Source organism: Gorilla gorilla, chromosome 15 (assembly GCF_029281585.2).
Source record: "Gorilla gorilla gorilla isolate KB3781 chromosome 15, NHGRI_mGorGor1-v2.1_pri, whole genome shotgun sequence".
Lineage (NCBI taxonomy): Eukaryota > Metazoa > Chordata > Mammalia > Primates > Hominidae > Gorilla > Gorilla gorilla.
The window spans coordinates 24,200,627-24,224,904 of NC_073239.2; the positions used below are offsets into that span (position 1 = coordinate 24,200,627).

A 24,278-nucleotide genomic window follows, 5' to 3' on the forward strand; every position below is an offset into this window, starting at 1 on the left:
ATTAATCTTCAGTTTCCATGCTACTTTTGCTAATGAAAAATTACACAGCTATACAATCTGTTAGACTGAGCCACCTTGACAAATAATGCTCCCATTCTGAGCTCTAAATACATTAGTGCATGTGGCTAAGGTTCATGTATAGCCAAAGATCTTCTGCGATAATGTGCCAGGAACCACCAACATTAATTTTTCTATATCTTAATCAAGAGTGTTCATAAGTAGTCCAAAACAGGTGCTAGGTCTGAGGCTTACATCATCTCCCCAAATCATGACGAAAATACATCAATCATTCAACAATCAAAAAAGGATTTATTTAGCACTTAGCCTGTTTTCCAGCATTGGATGGGGAAGAGAGAGATAATTATTCAACAATTAATTGAGATAGACTTTTCCCCACATAACTGCGTCTTCTAAATATCTAAAATTAGCCATTCAAACATCAGACATCCTTTTTATTTCAACCATTTTTACTAGTTGATGATACCAAATAGTCTTACACAATCTTAGCACTAATTGTAGAAAAAGCATTTCCACTAATAACCACCATAATGAAACCACACTCTCTATACACTTGACCACTAGTATCCAACTTCCCTAAGAAGACACCCTAAGGAAAATGTACAGTCAGTCATTCAGACTACTATAACAAAACACCTTAGACTGGGTAATTTATAAACACTAGAAATTTATTTCTCATGGTTTGGAGGCTGCAAAGTCTAGGATCAAAGCACCAGCAGATTCTGTGTCTGGTGAGGGCTTACTCTCTACTTCCAATATGGCACCTTGTTGCTGCCTTAGCTCCCTGTAACCTTTCTTTATGAGGTCACTAATTTCATTCATGAGGGTAGAGCCCTTATTATTTAATCAGATCCTAAAGACCCCACCTCTTAATACTATCACATTGGCAATTAAGTTTCAACATATGAATTTTGAGATCATAGCACCCATCCACCAAAAAAAGGATTACAGCCATAAATCTGGGCTTTGGGAAAATAATAAATGTTACCATCCTCATACCCATCAACAAATACATCAACCTCATCTTCCAATTTTCAGAGATTTGGGATATGCTTTTGGGGTTGCTGATTTGATGGGTATTTTGTGTAAATTTTAATCCCATACAAGAATTAAAACAATAATGTTACACAAACAGCACCAGATTACATTTCCTTGCATAATATGTTCCAAAATTAAAGTATATATCAAAGACCTTGAAGAAAGTTGGGAATGGCCTAAAGCAGTCACTATCAAACTGTTATGGCGTTGATTCAAAGAAATACATTTTTACACCATGACCAAGAACTTGGTTTTAATTAAATCAAGTATGTTTTTTTAATACTTTAAGTTCTAGGGTACATGTGCACAATGTGCAGGTTTGTTACATATGTATATGTTCGCCATGTTGGTGTGCTGCACCCGTTAACTGGTCATTTACACTAGGTTTATCTCCTAATGCTATCCCTCCCCGCTCCCCCCACCCCATGACAGGTCCCACTGTGTGATGTTCCCCACCCTGTGTCCAAGTGTTCTCATTGTTCAGTTCCCACCTATGAGTCCATCAGTAATAGACTGGATTAAGAAAATGTGGCACATATACACCATGGAATACTATGCAGCCATAAAAAAGGATGAATTCATGTCCTTTGTAGGGACATGGATGAAGCTGGAAACCGTCATTCTGAGCAAACTATTGCAAGGACAGAAAACCAAATTTTACAACATAGCACTTATCATTATTCATGAAATCCTTTTCTAATTCATTGTTTAGCTCTTTATTTCACTAAACTGATTTCACAACCTGCTAAATGGGTTAAGATCTATTTGTTGGAAAACAGTGATCTAAAGGGTGAAAATGAAAATAACTACTCTTTCCAGAAAAGAAAGATATTTTGTCTTCAATCTTAAACCAGGGCTTATTATATTTAAGATGTGCTGGAAACCACTCAAAGACGGTATAAATTGAATGCTTCAGGCTTTAACACACAGTCAAGTTAACATTAAGATCAGAATCCACCAAGCCAGTAACTTTTAATGTCAGAAGTTTAGTTCCACTCAGAGTTCTTTCCCCTTATCAAGAATTTATGAGAATCCAAGGGCATGTTTTAGACATGCCCATGAATCAACCCTGGCTGTTGCTCACTGTCACAACTATGGACCCTAGACACCACAGTTGTCACCTTGGTGGCACCACTGCCATCTGAGGCAGCACTTACTAGTTATGCTCCAGCAGTGGGAGAAAGAGAATAATCCTTCCCTTTTGCACCTGCTGAACAAGGGGAAAGTTGGCTTCAGCCACTGGCGAGGTCCTCCAAGTCACAACCATAGCCCTTTCCCCTCATTAGTTATCCCCACTGCCCTGGTGCCAGCCCAGGTTCTAGGCCTGGGAACATACTGTACCACAACTCACCATCCCCTTTCCTCCCCACACTGGGGCAGACTCCTTGTCCCATGGTGACAGAGAATCCTCTCCCAGGAGCCCCATTATCCTTGGACTTCCATCATCTTCAGTCCGTCAGGTCCATCTGATGGTGCCAAATCCCAGCTGTGGAGAGGATTCAATCCTTTTTCCCAGTAGGCCCTCCAGACCCCATGTGATCACTGGGTATGTGCATTAACTTCAGACGCCCGAGACATCTCAGTCTGGGTACAGCCCAGTCAGAACATCTTGTAAACAGAGTGTCTGTTGACTACTCTAACTTTGAGAGTCATGTCACAATCAAAGATACAGACCCAAATCTCATGTGGAGGTGGCTTAGGACAGAATCTATCTAATGTGGGTTTTGGGGGAGCTGATTCCAGAAAGTCACTTCAAGACTTCTGTCTGTTATCCAGCCGTATCATTTAGCCTATGCTAGCTAGCCTACACCTTGCCTCTTTCCTGCTATCACGTTTCCAGGAAAACAAATAATATTCTCCCTGAGAAGACTGTTAATCAGGAAGCAGAGATACCTACTTTGCCTTTTTAGCACCCAAATACATTCACCCAAACCAGAGGTCTCAGTTAAAATCAAAACCTTTAAAGGTTCTTGATCTGGTTTTCCTGTATAGCACAGCTTCTGAATCCAAAGAAGGCAGAGAGATTCTAAATTTGGTTCAGCTGGTTTCTCATACATCTTACTGAAGAATATCTGGAAGCTAAGAAGCAAAATATGTAGGTTTCATTTTCAGTTTTAAAAATAATGGAAAAAAGTACTCAGTATAATATATTTCATTGTTTCCAATTTTCAATCTCTGCTTTTATTCACTCTCAAGAATAATCACTCCCCCATGGGAACTTTATAACAGTTGTCTGTAGTTCATTCTGGAGGTAAAATTTCCCCTGAGAACTTGGAAATAAGGGAGATAAGAGTGGTCTCTGGGAAACAGACTTTAGGATCAACACAATGACCAGAAGATAAAATCACTTTTAAAGAAAAAGAGTGTCTCTGGGTTTAGAAGACCTGAGAGTATGCTTATTAACCGAAATCATTACCAAAGGAGGAGTACAACAAAAAGGGGGACGTGAGAGGGGCCAGGCACAACCATTTACAGAAGAATAGACTTTCCTGGGCAGACTCCCCAGACAAGATCCCCCAGATTTCTGAACCACTCACAGACCCTTCCTAATGGGAGAGCAATGCCCCAAACATATTGGGCCTTGATTCATCCAATGCCTTTGTCCTAATTCAATCCTCATTGAGCAGCCTTCCTTATGTGACTTGCTGTGCAAGCCTGTCTATGGGGAAAGAAGGCACTGACCACATAGGCTTGGACTCACCTATACAACAACAGGTGTGAATTGAGTCCTAAGTGCCTGGCCCTGTCCTAGACAACAGACATACAATAGAAAACTTGACAGCTCAGGTCCTTAGGGAAAACACAAACAAGCAAATAAATAAATAACTGCAGCTAGTGATAAGAACCATTTAAAAAAATAATAAAGGCCATGCCTGTAATGCCAGCACTTTCAAAGGCAGAGGCTAGAAGATCGCTTGAGCCCAAGAGTTCAAGACCAGCCTGGGCAACTGGTGAAATCCCATCTCTACTACACAAAATACAAACATTAGCTGGGCATAGTGGCATGCACTTGTAGTCTCAGCTACTTGGGAGGCTGAGGCAGGAGCATCTCTTGAGCCTGAGAGTCAAAGGTTGCAGTGAGCCCAGATTGCGCCACTGCACTCCAGTCTGGGTGACGGAGTGAGACCCTGTCTCAAATAATGATAATAATAATAATAAAGCTAGGTGATGGACTAGATAATGGCTGGGTGGTAGGGGTTTTAAGAAGAGGGATCAGGAATGGCTTATTTGAAAAAAAGGACATTTAATTAAAGAGCTGAGACAGAGCCTACCCTAAGCATTTTTCAAAAGCATTTTCCAACTACGTTTTTTAAAAAGTTATGTATTGACATGATGGTAGAGAAGACTTAGAACCAGCAGTGTGAAAGGGAGTATGAAATGTGTAGACAAGTTAGGTAATGAGTAGCTTCTTTTTTTGTGCTTGCCCTTCATCAAACACAGCACAGACCCTACTTCCTCACTGCCAATCCCTGCCCAACCCTCTCCCAGGCTTGCATCTCCAGATGTTAAACATGACTGTCCCTCTGGCTGATAGCTTGGTGAGGATCCAGAATCTGCCATGTAACAATGGGGAAAGAGAGCTTCTCCGCAGAAGGAACAGGAAAAGCTGTCAGACAAGAACAAACCCAATGCTTCTTTGGAACTTACAGTGAATCTGGAGCTTTATGAACAAGGGGAAAAGTACAGGAGCCAGGATCAGAGGAACAGCCAAGAGCAGAGTCACAGGAAAAAGCTTTAGTTTTATTGTAAGTCCAATAGGAAGCAAGGAAGTGGCATGACCTCATTTACATATTTATTATTTTAGTTTTTTGAGATAGAGTCTCACTTTGTCACCCAGGATGTAGTGCAGTGGAGCATCAGCAGCCTCAATTTCCCAGGCTCAGGTGATTCTCTCATCTCAGCCTCCAGAGAAGCTGGGATTACAGGTGCACACCACCATGCCCACTAATTTTTGTATTTTTAGTAGAGACAGGGTTTCACCATGCTGCCCAGTCTGGTCTCAAACTCCTGGGCTCAAGCAATCTGCCCATCTCTGCCTCCCAAAGTGCTAGGATCATAGTCTTGAGTCACCATGCTTGTTTACATATTTAAAAGATCCCATTGGCTACTGGGTGGAGAATAAACTGCAAGGCTAAAGGTAAAAGAAGCAGCAAGATTAGTTAGAAAGTTCTAAAAGTAGCCTAGGCAAGCAGTGATGTGGCTTGACTAGGATGGCAGCAGTAGTGTTGGAGAGAAGAGAGTAACTTTAGGGCATATTTTGGAGATGGATTCCCAGGACTTGTTGATAGACATGTATGTGGAGTGGAGGGTCATGCTTTGGCTTAGCAGAGTAGTGACGTTTACTGAAACTGGTAAGATTGGTAGAGGATTAACAGCTCTTTGATGGGCTTGAGATGCCCACTAGAGACACAAGTGGAGATTAAGTTAGGCAGCTGGGGCTCCTGGGAAAACACTGAGATGAACATATAAATTAGACAATTATCTGTGCCTAGATGATCTTTAAAGCCATGGGCATTCCCAGCCTTGAGATGGTTATTTTTCACTGTAAATTAATAAATTGGGTAACTTATCAAGGTAGTAGGAGCCAAGCTAAGATGCCCCATCACAGCTGGCCATCCCCAGTCTGGGCCTGCCCATCTGCTTTGCCAAAGGCCTCAGTTGAGAGCTGCTTCTACAAGGTTGTTTTGTTGTGTTTCCACATATAAAACTCTGTGCCCAAGTTCCCCTTTATTCTTATGGATCAACGTGGAAATCAGAAAAAGTGATATTTATTTAAAATATTTTTGAAAAAATGCATGACAGTGCTTATTTGGTGGAATAAAGAAATATTATAAAAATAAAAGAGAAACTTAACTAAGTATATTAAGCAATATAACCAAACACTTGTGTAGACCTTTTTTGAGGCCACATGCAGTAACCAGAGCTCCTTGACTTTGAACTCAATGTAGAAAGGCTCTATTGGTTAAGTAACCTAATGAAACTAGTACCCCGAAAAGTCATGATAGACATCCTAGAATAAAATGAACATAGGACAATTTATATTTATCCCCTTAATAGTTATTGACTGAGTAACAACTATGTAATTACTGTGTTGACTTCATGCCCTCCTGGGGCTCCTTTCTCAGCAGGGGAGACAGACCACACTAAGGGATGGAGCTGATGGAGGTGGGTGTGAAATACCTTTTGACCAAGGTAAGAACGTGATAGGCAGTTGAATGAGAAAAAGACATACAACCCTAGAGTTGGTTTCTCAAACACTAAATATAACCCTATGTTAATTGTACAAAAACTTACATTCTTATTTGGAACTAAAATTTAAATTTTCACTTCCAAGTTGTTAATGTAATTCAATAAAGTTAATTGACTCATTAATGTTTTTAATAGCCCTTAACAACACATTTTTTTTAATGAGACTTCTAAAGATATTTCCCTTTATTGTCCCTACCTTTTCTGTGTAAGTCTGAAAGATTCCAGAAAGCAGTAGTTGACTTTCCTTATAAACCTAACCTCCTGTCTACTTATGGGAGCCACATGTAAGGGTAGCCTTGGAGGGGACAGAGAAGGGAAGGGGGCAAAGCAGAGCCTCCAAATTTCTATTTCACTTTAACCTCAAGGAGTTGGAGACCTGCTATTCTGATTATACAAACCATGTTTCACAGACTGAGTCAAATCACTCCCTGCTGCAACAGCAGAAAGATGGCTGGGGTTTGCATTCTGTTGAAGCTAATACCTAGCCATCTCTCTGTTACCTTTTTGTACTTTTTTCCCTAATAACCTGTAGAAAACAGACACTAGACCTGCTCAACCTGGGAGAAGCCCAGTCATCTTTAAGATTCTGGCTCTTTTGTTCTCTCCCCCAACCACACTCATTTGAACACTTTCTGTAATGGGGCAGCTGGGCTCTGGATCTGCTGAACCAGCCTGAGAAGGCTGAACCTGCTCTACTCTAGGCTCTATGCTTCATTTTAAGTGCTCATCTTTCCCACTCAGGCTGATGGCTGCATCCTGTAAACCACTTAAGTGTTAAGATCCAAGAATGTTTGACCTTTCATTTCAGATTATTTAGGATGAACCAGCTTAGGTAAAGGAAGTTTCCTTAGTGTTACTTCTAATTGACTAGAAATTTACCATGGGGTTTGTGGCCAGTGCCCTGATTGGTTATAAACCTGTCTTGCTCTGCAGGTCACTGACCTGAGTGTGTATTTCCCTCAAGGACCTGGGAGAGAGGAGTGACTATGGCAGGGCGAGGTTCACCTTATCTTGAAGTCCCTAGGCCAAAAACGCTATTGGTAGTACTCTTTACTAGCAACTCCATTTCATTATTGCCAACAGTCAGGCTTTTAAAGGGCTTCTGAGTCCACAGACTTTTTTTTTAAATGTCTGAACTTTAGATGAGTTGTCATAAAATCACCTTTGTTCTACATGAAGCATTGTGCCTGGATGAAACAACTCATTGTAAAAGAACATTGCCCTTCCCTACTATGTCAGAATTCATTGTTTGCCACAAAGGCAGCATCAGCTTCAACTGAAGATAATAGTCACATACAAATACTCACAATCACAGCTGCGTTTGATATTTTACCTATAAGAGTCTTTTATTAAACCCTTTGTAAGAGTTTTTAAATACTTTTATTCTGTATAACTTACTTTGATAACACTGCACAAAAATACCCCTCCCTTTCCCCATTTCTCTGCACTATCACCAAAGGCCAGTTGTATTCTAGATAATCAGCACATGTAGTAAAATCAGAGAAGAATTAATTATTTCCATGTTTACGTCTAAAGATAATGGTTTGAAATCTGTTACTGTGCTTTTCTTCCTGGACAATTCCTCACTGGAAATTACAGAACACAGTCTCTAGGTGCCACAGCCTTTTGAAAACTTCTATCCTGAAAGGATCACAGACCTTGCCTTACCTTTAGTTGAACTAGATGTACATCCACATGCTTGCTGTCCGAATCCTGCTGGACTGAATAGGTTAGGTCTCGGACCCTCTCTGAGGTCATCCGGAGCCAGGTCTCAATTTCAGGTAAGTGGAGGACAATCTTCCAGTCAGCCCCTGTGTGTAGTGGGGGTGGCTTTTCATACTGCTGGTCAGAGTCCATGTCCTTCATTGCCTCTTCTCCCTCACCCTGCTCCACGGTGGGTGTCATGTTGATGGCCATGGGTGAAGCATCAGTAGCCATGGGATCCAGGTCCTGTGATCTCAGGGGGGAAAGTGTCACGCTCATGGTTAACATGGAGAAGTCTAAACCTCACTTCTTTCCAAAACAGCTGAAAGGCAAGAGGAAAGAAGAAAGCAAGAGTCAGTCAAGATTGCCAAATAAAGAAATGATACTTCACAGAAGAAACAGGATTTCTAAATTAAGCCAGATTTCTAAATTAAGAAACCATAGCTCATAACAAAAACAGAAAGAGGTGTTTTGATTTTCTACATGGTAGCCCCAAGAGCCAGGAAATAATATGAACATAAAACCACTGTGATATTGCCTACTCTCTCCCCACCGCCCCCATCTATTCTTCCCTTATTTCTTAGTAACAAAATCCTGGTTTTTAGCTGTTCGTATTCCTGCCCAGAATTTAAAACTGCATTCCCTATCTCCCTTGCAGCTAGGTGTGGCCATGTTCTGGCCAATGAGTGGAATTGTGTTGAAATTCTGGGAGAGCTGCTTACAGGGAGCTGACTCAATTAGGAGGGGCTCCCTTTATGCCCTTCTACTTTCCTCCCCTTCTTCCAGGCTGTAATGTGGACTTGATGGCTAGAGCAGCTGGCAACTCAGACCCAGAGAGGCCTTTGAGTATGACGGGTGGAGGACGGTGGAGCATGAGGGTAGAAACACAGGTTCCACTTGATAACGGAGGAGCTATCGTACCAGGTCTGATTGCTGCCCTGTACTTCTTTTATGTGAGAAAAAGCCAAACTTCTATCTTGTTCAAGCCAGGATTATTTTGGGCTTTTCTGCTAGAAATATTCAAACATCATTTTGACTATAAAATCAACATATTCAATACATGGGACAACTACGTGGGAAGATGTTCTAATCACAAAAAACACTGAGCTGAATTCAGGAGATGTTGCTCCTTTCTATGATTTGTTAGTTAAATAATAACCTGTGACAATCCCAAATCTTTACTTTCCTACAAAGTATAAATCATGGATTGTACTGAATAGATCTAATTAACTCTCAATCTAAATTACATTAATATTTGGTTATATGGAGTTTTTAGAGGCTTCTGGAATTTTAGGGGTAATAAATTGGTCTGAAATACATAAACAGTAAAATATTAACCAAATAAGTTAAAATAACATAAGTGTAATTCATCAAAAAGTAAGGTTGCATTTTAAGATGAATTTAATTAGTTTAATTATCCAGCTATTAAATTTATCTTTCTTCTGGAACGAGTCTAGTATAAAATATCAACTTTTAGGCTCTTATATTTTAAAATAAATAAGCACTATTTTTAGTCTCAAGAGCAGCTTCTTCTACTCAAGGCAATGAATTTCTTTTTCTTTTATACTTTTTTTTCGGGTTCTACAAATTCAAGTTAGTTTATACTGTTATTTCCCCAAAGATGAAAGGTGACTGACCTAAAGATCAGAAATTAAATGTGATTGTCAAAAAGTAGTTCATATTTGTATAGTAACAAATATTCAGCAAAAAAAAGAAAAGCAAAATTATTTTCACATACCAAAATAGAGGGGAAACTTTTAAAAATCCTTCCAATTTGACTAGAAACATGTATCTTTCCATACAGGAATGAGGAGTGGAAATAAAAAAGACTTGTTGAGTTGACAAAAGCCTTAAGACTAAGTTACTCCTATGACATATTTTTTCAGAATCTTTCCAATACTGCAGTATAATCCTTTTCCCTAATTTCTCAGGCATCTAACTTTTGAATTCAATGATGAGGAGAAGGCCAGACGTGGTGGCTCACGCCTGTAATCCCAACACTTTGGGAGGCCGAGGCAGGCAGATCACCTGAGGTCAGGAGTTCGAGACCTGCCTGGCCAACATGGTGAAACCCCGTCTCTACTAAAAATACCAAAAATTAGCCGGGTGTAGTGGCAGGCACCTGTAATCCCAGCTACTCAGGAGGCTGAGACAGAAGAATTGCTTGAACCCAGGAGGGGGAGGTTGCAGTGAGCTGAGCCGAGATTGCACCATTGCACTCTAGCCTGGGCAACAAGAATGAAACTATGTCTCAAAAAATAAAAAATAAAAAAGAGAATTACAGATAAATTTTTAAAACAAAGTTATTTGCAAAAAGCAAAATATATGTTATAAAGTAGGTTTATCACTTTGATACCTGCCTTAGAGAATGGCTTCAGGCTTCAATTCAACAGCCTTCTCCACCTGATTGCAAAAGGCAGAAATCCATACCCCACACTTTTTTTCTTTCCCATGAATATAAGGCAGATACCCCATATTTTTAACCATGCTTGCATTCAGTTTTAAAAGTAATAATAATACTAGACCCAGCTATTAAAACAAAAAACAATTAGAAGATAACAAAATTTCACTGATAGGGATAAAACTCCAGGAAGAGTGAGCTACCATATCACTTCTTCTTAAACCATACCCCAGCCTCAGGCTGATTCCAATTTCTCCAATTTTTTTTTTTTTGAGATGGAGTCTCACTCTGTTGCCCAGGCTGGAGTGCAGTGGTGCCATCTCAGCTCACTGCAAGCTCTGCCTCCCGGGTTCACACCGTTCTCCTGTCTCAACCCCCCAAGTAGCTGGGTCTACAGGTGCCTGCCACTATGCCTGGCTAATTGTACTTTTTTTAGTAGAGACAGGGTTTCACTGTGTTATCCAGGATGGTCTCCATCTCCTGACCTTGTGATCCGCCCACCTCGGCCTCCCAAAGTGCTGGGATTACAGGCATGAGCCACCGCACTTGGCCCCAAATTTTTAATATTTAAAAAAAATTATTAATCGACCCACTGCCCTCTGGGGGTAAGTTTAGAATCACAATGCTATAGAAGGAATCTGATACATAAAGGTTAATAAGGTTTCTAGGTCAAGAACTTAGAACTGGTTATAAATGAAGACACTGGTGTCACAGTGGTTCCCTCTTCTAAGAAGCCAGAGTCACTGAAACTAGAAAACTGAATGCTGAGCCAGGGCAGCATACAATGAACTGTTTAAGCTACACTGACACATACACACTCACCGCAAAACCCTGCCCCAAAGCCCTGCACAACTGAAAAACAGTGCTTAGTCACCGTGTTTTCTCTGAAACTCCTAAGTCAAGGCAGGGCCTTCTTGGGAATACACATCGTACTGTAAACTAAAAAACACACTAAAGAATTAGCTTATGCCCCAACCTGCAACATTTCCATATATACCATTAGTCCACGCACTAAGCACACGGCAGTTTTATATGATTTGGGGCAAAATCCTCCATATATTTCTTGGCCTCAGTTTCTTCATCTGTAAAATGACAAAACTGAACTAGATAGTCAATAGGATCCCATTTGCCCTAAGAATCTGTGATTGCCTAGGGTTATTTATCCAGAGATTTCAAAGTTGTTGGAAGTTTCCTGCCTATCTTGAGAGCTGCGTAGCTACTAAATGATGGTTCTCCATTTTATCAAAGCCTACAAGTATTATTGATAGATGTGTCCTACTTAATGAAAAGGAATAAATTACTATCATGAAAACAGCGTTTTGTAAGTCATTATTTACACATTTTGTGTTGTTAATTCTTCCCAGAGGAACAAACATGGGAGATTCTCCCCTCTAGAAGTTTGCCACTTAAGACTGACAAAACAGATGTGGTTATATATGTAGAAGACAAACCAGAATAAAATAAAAATATGAAACAAAAGCATAGCTGGAGAGGAGAAGATGTGCATCCTATATGAGTCAAGTACAAAGAAATCTTACATTCAAGCTGCCAAAGCAAAATTTTCCTGTAACTATAAAACTTCTAACTAGATGCTATGTTTCCACATTTAACTGATCAGACTACACACAAGAGAATTTCTATAACCCATAGAGATAAAACAAAGCGTGTTTTACTCAAGTTTCATTTCAACTTCTATTTACTTTCCTTCACATATACCTTTGCCACTAGGAAAAGAATGGTATATGTGTCATTAAGCACAGCAAGCCTGGGTAGTAGCATAAAATGGATTAATTGCCCATTTTCATGAAAAGCAATTACTACAAACAGTTTTCAATTTTTAGTAGTTCACATTTAAATGTAGCATATATGGATGGTCATACTCTGTTTCTGATTTTAACAAAATCACATCTGATTTTAAAGATAAATTATAATTTTTTTAAAATGCTTCAAATTGTAGAAACCTATAGTAACAGTCTTTGTGAATATTTTTCTTGTTCTTATCAGGACTATTCAAGTTTCTTTCCCATCAAACTAATTACTCCATTTGAATGCAAACAGAAAGCAGGAAATTGAGCATGAGTCTATATTTGTAAATAATACAAGTTTTGAATTCTTTTTTACAAGTCATCTTGCCATAAGATTCCTTTCTAGTCACAGAGACATTTTTTTAAAAGCTTAGACTACAAGTTCTGATGGTGAAAATAAAAAAATTTGATCGAGTGCACACAGGTACCCACTGAGTTACAACTCTGGCTCCAAGACGGTGTGAAAGGAGTGATCAGACAGCTTTTTGGAACCCAGTGACCTCTCATCTCCCTCCCCCTAATCAAATGCTTGTCTGCGGCCACCTTTCCAGCATTAGCGATAATACCACCTTTATCCCAGCTGCTGTTAAAAATAACATCCATCAAATCCTTTCCTTTACACAAATCCAAAGAAGAGGCAATAATTAAAGTGCAATAGCTGAAAGCAGTAATGATTTTAAGGCTTTTTTTTAAATTATAAAAGGGTTTTTCCACCTTATTCTATTTATCATCCTGTAGAAACATGCCATGGATGGCTTACTAACAAGGACTGTTTCTGCGATCTCATGTCCACGAGTTTTGTGTTGGAGCTTGACGCTAGCAGAATGCATTCGACTTGAATAAACAAACACATTTAAATCAGAAAAGTTCATTCGACCAAATCAGGAGACAAAAAAGTTCAGCTACATCGCCGTCAAAGCTTCCCACCTCTCTCTCCTTTCTTTTACAATTTTCTCTCTTAAGTAAAAGAACAGAAAAGCCGGGTATCTTGCCGATTGTACTCACTGTAAATGGTTTTGTCCCTAATGGCCCTTCAGGATTAATCATCTGGCTCCTCCTCTCCCCGGTGTTTCTCTTCTTGTGGCCAAACAATATGATGAAGGCCAGTGTCGGGGCTGCACCATGCTGGCAGGACACTGGTGCCAGTATAGAGTACCAGCTTCATACTCTCTTGCTGGCCTAAATCTCTTGTGCAGAGAGGGCTGCTATGCAGTCCCTGTTTGGAAGCTAATGTATAAGCTCCAGGATTGTGCAGTCATAGGCAGACCTTTTGCAAACAAGCAGTGATGAGTGGACCGAGAAAAAGGAGACAGTTGCCAAAACAAGGATCACTATGGAAAAGAGTCTTTGGGTGGACAGAGCACCTCCAGTCATGGTTCAGAAGAATCAAGACTTTACTCTCAAAAACCCCAGCAATCTTAAAGCAGGATAAATTAATAGTACTGTGTTAACATGACTAGCTGACAAAGCCAACTTCAGCCAAATAGATTCCTGCTCTGTCTCAGCAAGAAACTGTTCTTTCCATGTAAGAGCATTATCATGAGTACAGTTTGAGAGGCAGTCTTTTCATCATGTAAATCAACTCTAAGCCTAAATTCTTATTCTCAGTCTTTCTGTGCCCTGCTTATCCTGAAAATATAAGCAAGTGATTAAAGCATAATTCTAGTCAAATTAACAGATGTGCTTGCTACATAGCACTTATTACAGAACAGAGGTAGAAAAAATTATATTAAGCATCACATAAGTTTCCTTTTTCTCCCACTTCATTTGTTCTCTTACATTTTTATAACCACTCTTCATAGAACCTATTCATATAGACACTGAATTTAGAAATAAAAAAATCCTCTGGCCTGTTTCAATTTTTGTCTAAGGTTAGCTCTCATGATTTGATTGCATTAAGGAGAAAGAAACTCCAGAGGTGTACCCTGTATATGATTCCAGGATACCAGATTGGGCTCTGCAAAGAAAACACAAAAACAAATTTAATAAATTGGTTAATTAAATGCCACTGCCTAGCCAGATGAATGAGGATCTAGTTCGTCACTTAGTTTTAAATCTTGCTGCCTGCCTACCTCCCAGGCCTTTTGTTGGGTCAAGAGCTGGGAAACTTTAAATGGCTTTAAGCTCTCAAATAGAAGAGGCAAAGAGTTGCTGCCAAGTATTAAGTTAAATCTGTACTTAGGGAAAAAGTTAAAGTGGCTTCTGTAAGATGCTCCTAAGGAAATGTCCATAATTGCTGCCTGATGCCTTCTTCTCCTTTGCTCTCTTTCCCTGCCCACCCCAATGCCCTCCAGCACTCACGCAGAGTAACAGTTTAGTGAGATCACTGCAGTAGCCCCAGATTAATCTCACTTTCTAATCCTCTTGCAATAACAGGCCAGCCTACAAGTGGATGTCAGTGAGAAGGACTGCAAGTGCCCCAGGGGGGAAACAGCACATCAATAGGGGAGCCCAAACAGATTTCCATAATTTAAAAGATCTCCGTGTTATCACTGGTGTTTCTCTCTCTCCTTTCCCGTCTTGAATATTTCCTTTTGTACAGCTGTGCCCCTCGGCAGATGGGTGATTACATTCTGCTAATCACTTAGAGACCACGCACCATCTCCTGGGTCTTTCCTCAAATACCCGCTAACTCCCTTGCCCAGAACACAGTCTGCTGTCAACCATAACACACTTAATCAATCATCTTCTCCCCTCAAACCTTCCTCCTACCCCTCTCCCCAATTATTCAGATCTTCCTGTGGCAGGGATACCCAGATTGACTCAGATATTCATCATGCCTCCTGTATTTTCTTTCCTCCTCTACAGCAGTCATTTCCTGTCACACAGAGATTCATTTGACTGCTTCAGGCAGGCAGCCGCAGTGGCACCCATGGTCATCAATATGTGGACCTGGACTCAGTGAACACTAATGAGCATTCATACTTCTCACCCTCATCCCAAGTTGCTAAAAATCACCTTTAAGCATTAAGGCAGTCACCTTTCTATTGTTCAAGAAATTGTCATGACAGAGACTGGATTTGTAAAACTTTAATACATAATTTGTACAATTGTTGCCTTTGTCAATGCTATTAAGGTAAAGGAAATGAAACAAGATTCATTTCAAATCAACTGACATTTAGTGGTTAGAATTTAAATCAACAGACATTACTGAAAATCAACTATATAAAAGGTATTCTATGTATATGTGACTCATCATATTCACCCTCAAGGAAATTATAACTTTATAGAAACAATCTCTTTCTCACACCTCTGTCTCTCCTCTCCCCCTCTCTCCCTAACCCAAACACATACTCACACCTACTGCACCAACAGGCTATGCTCAAATACATGAAGGGCAAAAACAAACAAACAAAAGCCCAGTAAGGCCCCAGGGGTGTCATTAATCCTGAGTAAAGGAAAGATAAGTGCAAACCTTTACTAGAGAAGGTAACATTTCAGATGGCTTATAAAAATGGGTCTGGGATTCCCTACTTAATAAATGGTGCTGGGATAACTGGCTAGCCATATGCAGAAGACCAAAACTGGACCCTTCCTAACACCATATTCAAAAATTAACTCAAGATGAATTAAAGACTTAAATGTAAAACCTAAAACTACAAAAACCCTGGAGACAACCTAGGCAATACTATTCAGGACACAGGCATGGGCAAAGATTTCATGATGAAGACACCAAAAGCAATTGCAACAATAGCAAAAATTGACAAATGGGATCCAATTAAGCTGAAGAATGTCTGCACAGCAAAATAAACTATTAACAGAGTAAATGGACAGCCTACTGAATGGGAGAAAATTTTTGCAAACTATGCATCTAACAAAGGTCTACTATCCAGCATCTATAAGAAACTTAAACAAACTTCAAGAGAAAAACAACCCCATTAAAAATGAGCAAAGGATATGAACAGCTTCCTTCCTTCCTTCCTTCCTTCCTTCCCTCCTTCCTTCCTTCCTCTCCTTCCTTCCTCTCCTTCCTTCCCTCCTTTCTCTTTCTCTCTTTCTTTCTTTCCTCTGTTGCCCTGGCTGGGATGCAGTGGCACAATCTCAGCTCACTGCACCTCTTCCTCCTGGGTTCACATGATCCTCCCACCTCAGCCTCCCAAGTAGCTATGACCACAGGCACACACCACCACACCTGTCTAATTTTTGTGATTTTTGGAGAGACAAGGTGTCACCATGTTGCCCAGGCTGGTCTCAAACTCCTAGCTATTGGCCCACCTTGACTTCCCAAAGTGCTGGAATTATAGGCACAAGCCACCGCATCCAGCCAATGAACAGACACTTTTCAAAAGAAGGTATACATGTGGCCAACAATCATATGAAAAAAAGCTCAACATCACTGATCATTAGAGAAATGCAAATCAAAAACAAAATGAGATACCATCTGACACCAGTCAGAACGGCTATTATTAAAACGTCAAAAAAATAACAGATGCTGGTGAGGTTGTGGAGAAAAAGGAACACTTATACACTGTTGGTGGGAGTGTAAATTACTTCAGCCATTGAGGAAGTCAGTGTGGTGATTCCTCAAAGACCTAATGACAGAAATACTATTTGACCCAGCAATCCTATACCCAAAAGAATATAATTCATTCTATTATAAAGACACATACATGCATATGTTCATTGCAGCACTATTCACAATAGCAAAGACATGGAATCAACCTAAATGCCCATCAATGGTAGACTGGATAAAGAAAATGAGGTACATATACACCATGGAGTACTATGCAGCCATAGAAAAGAATAAGATCATGTCCTTTGCAGGGACGTGGATGGAGCTGGAGGTCATTATCCTTAACAAATTAACACATGAACAGAAAACCAAATACTGCATGTTCTCACTTATAAGTGGGAGCTAAATGATGAGGACACATGGACACACTGAGATGAACAATACACACTGGGGCCTTTCAGAGGGTAGAGAGTAGGGGGAGGGAGAGGATCAGGAAAAATAACTAATGGATACTAGGCTTAATACATGGGTGATGAAATAATCTGTACAACAAACCCCAATGACACAAATTTTCCTATATAACAGACCTGCACTTGTACCCCTGAACTTAAAATAAACAAAACAAATTTTTTTTTAAAGAGAAAAAGGGTCTCATTTAAATAAGCAGAGATGGAAGGGAGGTGAAGGAATTCTAGGCTGGGGAAACTGCATGGATAAAGATACCTCAACACCAAGAAGCTGGGAGAATCAGCAAATAATTGAGTGTTGAAGGGAACAGGAAGCTTGATGGGGCCAAGAAACAGATTAAGCTACAAGGTTAGTTGCTGCCATATTATAAGAGGGATGAGAATGCCATGTTATGGAGTTTAGGATAAATCTTTCAGGGAGCAAGAATTCTAAAAAGATTGTCAAAAAAGAATAATTCAATTACAGTTGTATCCTAGAATGGTACAGGAAAGTCAATACATGCACTCTTATTTATCAAGAAAATGAAATAAGAAATCAGCATTATGAGAGGATCAACATCCACTTTTCCAAGCAAAGACTTTATTAACACAAAGTGTAACCTTAAAAACCTCTTCCTAGCCCAGAAAGAAAAGATAGAGAAAGAGAATGAATACAAGTTTGACTTTTGGATCAAAATGATTAAAAGAGTTCTGCACTCTGTCCTACCTACTCCATTAAATATAAAAAGAATTCTCCATTTTTAGTTATCCATTAACCCTACTCACAATCTTAGCATTATAGATTTGAAGTGGAAAAATTTTAAGGATCATTTCATCAATGTTTCTACTTTTTTTCTTGTTCTAAAATTATTTTTAAATTAATTAAAGAGTAATATATAAATATTAGTTAAAACATTGTAAAAATAGGCAAGATTGAAGATAAAAGATCCCTCTTTAGCCCCATATTCCCCACAGTCAACAAGCGATAAGTAGCTATTTATATGTTGTGACCTCAATATGTAAAGTAGGAAGAAAATCAGCCCTGAGAGAAGGGTCATCTTGAAAGATTCTGAAGTCTGAATTAGTTACCTGTATTACAATTCAGCAATATAGAAGTATTTGCTAATTTAGCATTTACCAGGTGTTAATAAGTATTCTACAAAAAAGTTGTTAATAAAAATAAGTTAGGGCTGGGCATGGTGGCTCATGCCTGTAATCCCAGCACTTCAGGAGATGAAGGTGGGGGATCAGTTAAGCCCAGGAGTTCAAGACCAGCCTGGAAAACAAAATAAAACCCCATCTCCACACACACACACACAAATACAAAAACTTAGCCAGGCGTGGTGGCATGTACCCATAGTCCCAGATACCAGGGAGGCTGAGGTGGGAGGATCATCTGATCCCAAGAGGTCAAGGCTGCAGTGAACTGTGATCTCACCACTGTATTCCAGCCTGGGTGACAAAGTGAGACCCTATCTCAAAAAACAAACAAACAAAAAATTAATTGGGAGAGGCCTGGGCAATTTCTGAGTAAAGATGGCCAACTGAATACACAGACCTAATTTTTCTCCTTCCAGAAAGCCTACTAACACTACTGAAAAAAGTTTTTTGTTAAATATAACCACTCAAGAATAGGAAGAAAAACAGTATTTTGGAAGCCAGAAATTAGATGAATAAATGATAAACCACTTAACCAACTCACAAAAACCAAATCTTAAGACAGCAGTACAGAGAACAAAGAACCAACCTGATTTTTACTTCAGAATCCTTAAAGTATTTTGAAACCGATGGAACCAGGTACCTCTGGAAGTAGAGGTGGAGGGGTGTGTAGGGTGTGTAGGGGTGTGTATCTTTAGATAAATTACCTTTATCTAAAGAAAAGTTGGGCCTTTGCCCCAGCTCCCAGGAAGTAACCTCTAAACCCTTGGCATTTCCCAAGTGTTAGGAATATCTGAGTTAATTATGATGGGCCCCTTAGACTATACCTGATAAGTGTATGCTAATAAGGTGACTCAGAATGAGGGCTGGCCAGACAGAAGGACCAACCATATGGTCAAAGGGTTGAGGCTTTGGGCAACCATGTGGGTGGTGATTCAATCAATCATGCCTATGTAATGAAGCCCCAATAAAAAACTATGGACATTGAAGCTTAGACAAGCTTCCCAAATTGGTGGTATTCCATGTGCATTGTCACACATCAACAACAGAAGGGTAATACATCCCTGAGGGCCTGGAAGATTTGTCCTAGCCCCAGATTCTTCCCTACATGTTTCTTCCTGTGGCTGGCTCTTATTTGTATCCTTTTGCTACAATAAAACTGTAATGATAAGTAATAGCACTTTCCTGAGTTCTATGAGTTGTTCTAGTGTATTATCAAATCTGAGAGAGTCTGTGTGAACTCTCAACTTTATAACCAGTTGGTCTGAAGTGAGGATGGCCCTGGGGACCCCCACATTTGGAACTGGCATCAGAAATATTGGGCAGAACTGTTAGTCTTGGAGGTCTGTGCCCTTAACCTCAAGCTTGGCCTAACTCCAGATAAAGAGACAATCATATGTTAAGATTAATCTTGATTTTTAAAAATGTTTAAAAATCAGCTAGAACTATAGGTCTCTCCTTACTCTGTGTTGCTGGGTAGTTGCTTCCACCCCCAGTTCAGACAGAAGACTGGAGGTTTATTACCTAGAAAGAATGAATCACAGGGTCTCTGGACTGGCAGACGCCATGCATAGTTGAGGAGTATTCTGAAAATAGGAGGATTCAATTAATGCAGACATTCTGAATGTTGAGATCCCCAGCCCTCTTCCCTGATTTGGCTCCTCATACACTGGGAGCAATTCCTTAACCCTCCAGTCAAGAGACTAGAGGTTCCCTCTCTAGGAGATCTGATCAGTCCAAGAAGACAAGATACTGAAATTGGCACATCCAGATTACCCTACAATGACATTCAGTCAACAGGCCCACCTACACATTCAGAGCATCCAATCAGCTTTCTAGTCTTTTACTCCTAAATATGAGCGGGCAGTCAAGGATTAGCAGAGATTTAGGGAAAGCTCCAATTTGTATAACAGAGTCACAGCAAGCAACAAAAATCTCAACCTGGAGGAAACACACCGTCCATGGAAAATATGATTTGGTAAAAAAGAAAGATTATCAGAGATAAGATATTATATCCATAAAATAAGAAAAAGATGCCATATTTCAAAAGAAATATTTGTGGAACAAAAGACTCTGGGAAAATAAAAGTATGTATAATAGCAAAAATGAAAATCACAATATAATAGCTAAAAATAAAGTTGAGGAAATCTCACAGAATGTAAAGTAAAAAGGTAAATAGATATAAATTAGGAGAGAGAAGGTAAGATAATTAGTGACCATTGCAGGAGGTCCAACTTCTAGAGGAAAGGAGTTCCTGAAGGCAAGAGGAAAGAGAAAGGAGGAATCGTCAATGAAATCTTTCAAGAAAATGAAGGACATGAGTTGCCAAATTTAAAAGACCTGCCTAGTGCACTAAAAATAGACACACACCAAAGTCACATTATTTGAAACCTCAGAAGATGCAGGGAAGTAAACTTTGGGGTGGAAGTAGAGGCATATACAAAGGATGATAAATCAGATTGATTTGGATTTCTCAACAGCAACATTAAAAGCCAGAAGACAATTTGTTTTACATAAGAAAGAAAAATAATTCTAATCTAGAATTTCATACCAAGAATAATATAGACTAATAATCAATGACAGGGTAGAATAAAGGTATTTTCAGACACACACACACACACACACACACACACACACACACACACACACACACACACAAATCAATCTCCTGCACACTTTTCTTAAAAGACACCAGAGGCTATGCTCTGCCAAAACAAAGGAGTAAAGCAAGAAAGAAGTAGGCACAGGATGAAGCAACAGGAGGCCCACCTCCCCAGGGTGAAGAGGAAGGGAAATCCCAAAAGGGCGGCGGTATACGAGGCAAGAAGGGCTTCCAGTCCAGACTACAACAGGTCAGAAGGCTCCTGTCAAGACTGCTTCAAACAGATGATGTTGAGAGAAAATCTGATGTAAATAAACATACTCAGAAGAGATTTACCCAACTAGTAGAGAATTGGGGGTTGAATTGGAGATAAACACATAGAAAACTAAGCAAACAATAATAATTATAAATTCCAGAGAGAAACAAAAAGTTGTTGAAAAATAGAACAAAAATCATATTCCTCTTTGTGATATAGCTACCAACTGCACTTAAATAGTCTTAATAACTTAAACACTAAATGCTGCAATAACCCAAAATCATGACATAGTTTTATAGGAAGAAAGGAGGGATAGGAATTGTGTTCACGTGCAAGTGCATACCTATGAGAAAGTGAGAGAAAGAGAGAGACAGGGTAGGGGAATGAGCTACATAAATTCTCATCTTTTACAGTGAGAGGTAAATAGATAAAGCTAAGGAAAAAAAATACTCAGGGAGTAGCCATACCATCCTATTGTTCCAAGATAGAGGTAGTTACCAAAAGTATCAGCTAAAAGATGAAAAGTGTTGCCTCTGGAGAATGGGAAATGGAAAAGAAGAGAGGCTGGAGACTGTTGTGTATGTTAAGAAACCTCAGAATTATATGATTTAACTATTTGTATGCAAACATAAAGCTTAAAAAATACCTAGATTAAAAAATGAAAGAACTTCTTTATTACAGGACAGGTTTTAACACTCTCCTGTTAAAGAGTACATTGAGCATTTCCAAATGGAGGATAGGGAGATAGAGTGCATTAGTTCCAAAATCTACTTTACTATGAAAATTATTTTTTGTTTTTTTTCTTTTGTTTTTGTTTTTGTTTTTGTTTTTGTAGAGAATGTCATAAGACTGGGTGGGGTACCACTTGGTTGATATTAAATTTAAAATGCGAAAATTTCAAAATTGTGTCTATCCACTCCTAAAACATTGTATTTTTTTTAAATACAAAATGCTCACTGTGACTCAAATCAATAATGAGGTTGCATTTGCTTCATTCAATCCCTTTAAGAAAGAACTGCTTCCTGTGAAATAAGCCTGATCTCAGGATGAAAACCACAGGTGATTAAGTGATCGAGTTGAAAGTAAGGTTATTTCAGTATCTGCCCCATGAGTAGATATATTGTGGAGTGAATAACTTTTATGTTTTAAGACAATTGAATCAGGCTGAGATATCAAATAATATGTTAAGCCACATCTGTCAGCTAATATTACATTTGTTTTTGCTGTTCATACTGCAACATGAGAACACATCAAATAACTACTCACACTGCTGTTCTTTCAAAAACAGAAGACATTTTATGGGTGATGAACTTTCATAAAGAGCAGGATTTTCAAAAGCATTATTCCTATTCACTATTATTTCCTACTCACTATAGACTCCCAGACATGTAAAAAGAGTTTGCCTTAGAAGACTCTGATGTCAGATTTTAAAATACTAACAAGAGATAGCAAGGGCTATTAATATCCAGAGATTTGATGTGATCAGAGATCCTCCCTCTGAATATTCTTTATTACAGAAAGAATAATAAAGGTCTTCTACTATGTCGGCTTTTCAAAGAAACAATTTCAGCAAGGTAGAACCTACTATTTCAAATATTTTATAATGGTTTTGCTTAAAATGCATCAATTTCATTACAGTCAAGCATTTCAGCTTAATTAGCCACCTAAATTGAAGGTGAATGTTTGATAAAGTATGAATTGCTTCAAGATGAATTGGTATTTTGAAAAATAATCCCTAGAACAAGTAATTTAAGTTACATATCATAGATAAATAATTTGTTACATAAAATGCATATTTTCTAGTGGAAACTAGATAGTACAAGCTTATAAATATTTTTGTTCTGTTTAAGCTGGTAGATAATAAAAGCATGGGACACAAACCAGCTCAATACAAATTCACCTTCAATCAATTTGTCTCTTTTTAAATAATTATTTATTATCTTGCTCAATGAAATAAATAGCAACAATGAGAACCACTGAGTAAGAGCTAATGACTGAAATGCCTCTAAAAAGAATCCAGTAGGTCCTTTATCAACCCTAGAAAATTAGTTATAGATTAAATATTACCAGATACTTTGCCCACTCTTCCATTCAGCAAAGACAGAAACAAGATTTTTTTTTAAATTTAGGGGTGTCTCTAAGCCACGGGAATATAAGGGACGGAATGCTGAACATTATAATAGGTCAACCCACATTCTCTCCCCTCTGCCATGAGAGTGCTAAGGCCTAAGATAAAGCAAAGACCCATCAGCCATTTGCTTTTATTACTTACCACTAACCAAAGTCTAGCTGTGATGTGTTAGGAAGGAAGCAGCAGTTTCTAAGCAGGGTCATGATTTCTGAGCCTTTCACTTTTTGCCCTCCTTTGCCCTCTTGGATAAAACTTTAACATCCCAGCACTTGAGCAGCTGGCTGCCATCCAAGAGTGATTCAGATGTTTGGAAGGTAATTGTCCCCTATGCTTTTTAATTTTTCATTCTTTCTCTTTGTTAGCAATAGTTTCTCATAATTGACATGACACTCAGAAACAATTGGTCCTTTTCAATAGCCTCTAGAAATCATCTATTTATAATTTTCCAGTTAATGCTTCACAATCATCACATGACATTGCTACTGTTGGTCTTACTTAGTCATTTGCAGCCAAACGCAAATGAATCTCAGACAAATTCTGCTTGTCATAACTCTATTCATTGTGCTCTTTGGCCTAATCTTATCATTGTTAATAGTTCCGTATGATTCAGACACTGATTTGGATACTCGAGGTCCTTTGACTGAGTTTCCTAAACAAGAAATGATACTTCATATGCCTGAAAATGAATAATCTAGAATATTTCATTAACATTCAGCTGACCAGTTTTAAATAAGAGCATTTGGGATTGCATTCAATTAAACTGGAGTCTATAAGGTAAGAGTTTTATTTATTCATTTAATTTTTTAAAATACAAAAAAAGCCTGAAGAATATGATTTTTCTCTGTGTCAAATGTGCAAAATAACATGAAAATTTTAAAGAAAAACTTAGATTTATAAGAAGGCAGAGGAGTATATTGGCCTGACAGTTTTTACACTACAGTTAAGCAGAATAAAAGGTATTTATTGAGCATCTTTGTTTAGCACTCCCTTGCTTAGCTCTGGCTAACAAGCAAGTC

At 38.9% G+C, this 24,278-nt stretch overlaps 1 protein-coding gene across 2 annotated transcripts in view; it reads right to left on the reverse strand.

Annotated features, from left to right (window-relative positions):
- Positions 1–24,278, reverse strand: part of AKAP6 (A-kinase anchoring protein 6) — a 624,256-nt gene that overhangs the window by 391,284 nt on the left and 208,694 nt on the right. For both annotated transcript variants that reach the window (XM_031001840.3, XM_031001839.3), the window contains exon 3: positions 7,975–8,332. In XM_031001840.3, the coding sequence (XP_030857700.3) occupies positions 7,975–8,298 (324 nt within the window). In that variant the 5' untranslated portion in view covers positions 8,299–8,332. The remainder of the gene's footprint in view (positions 1–7,974; positions 8,333–24,278) is intronic.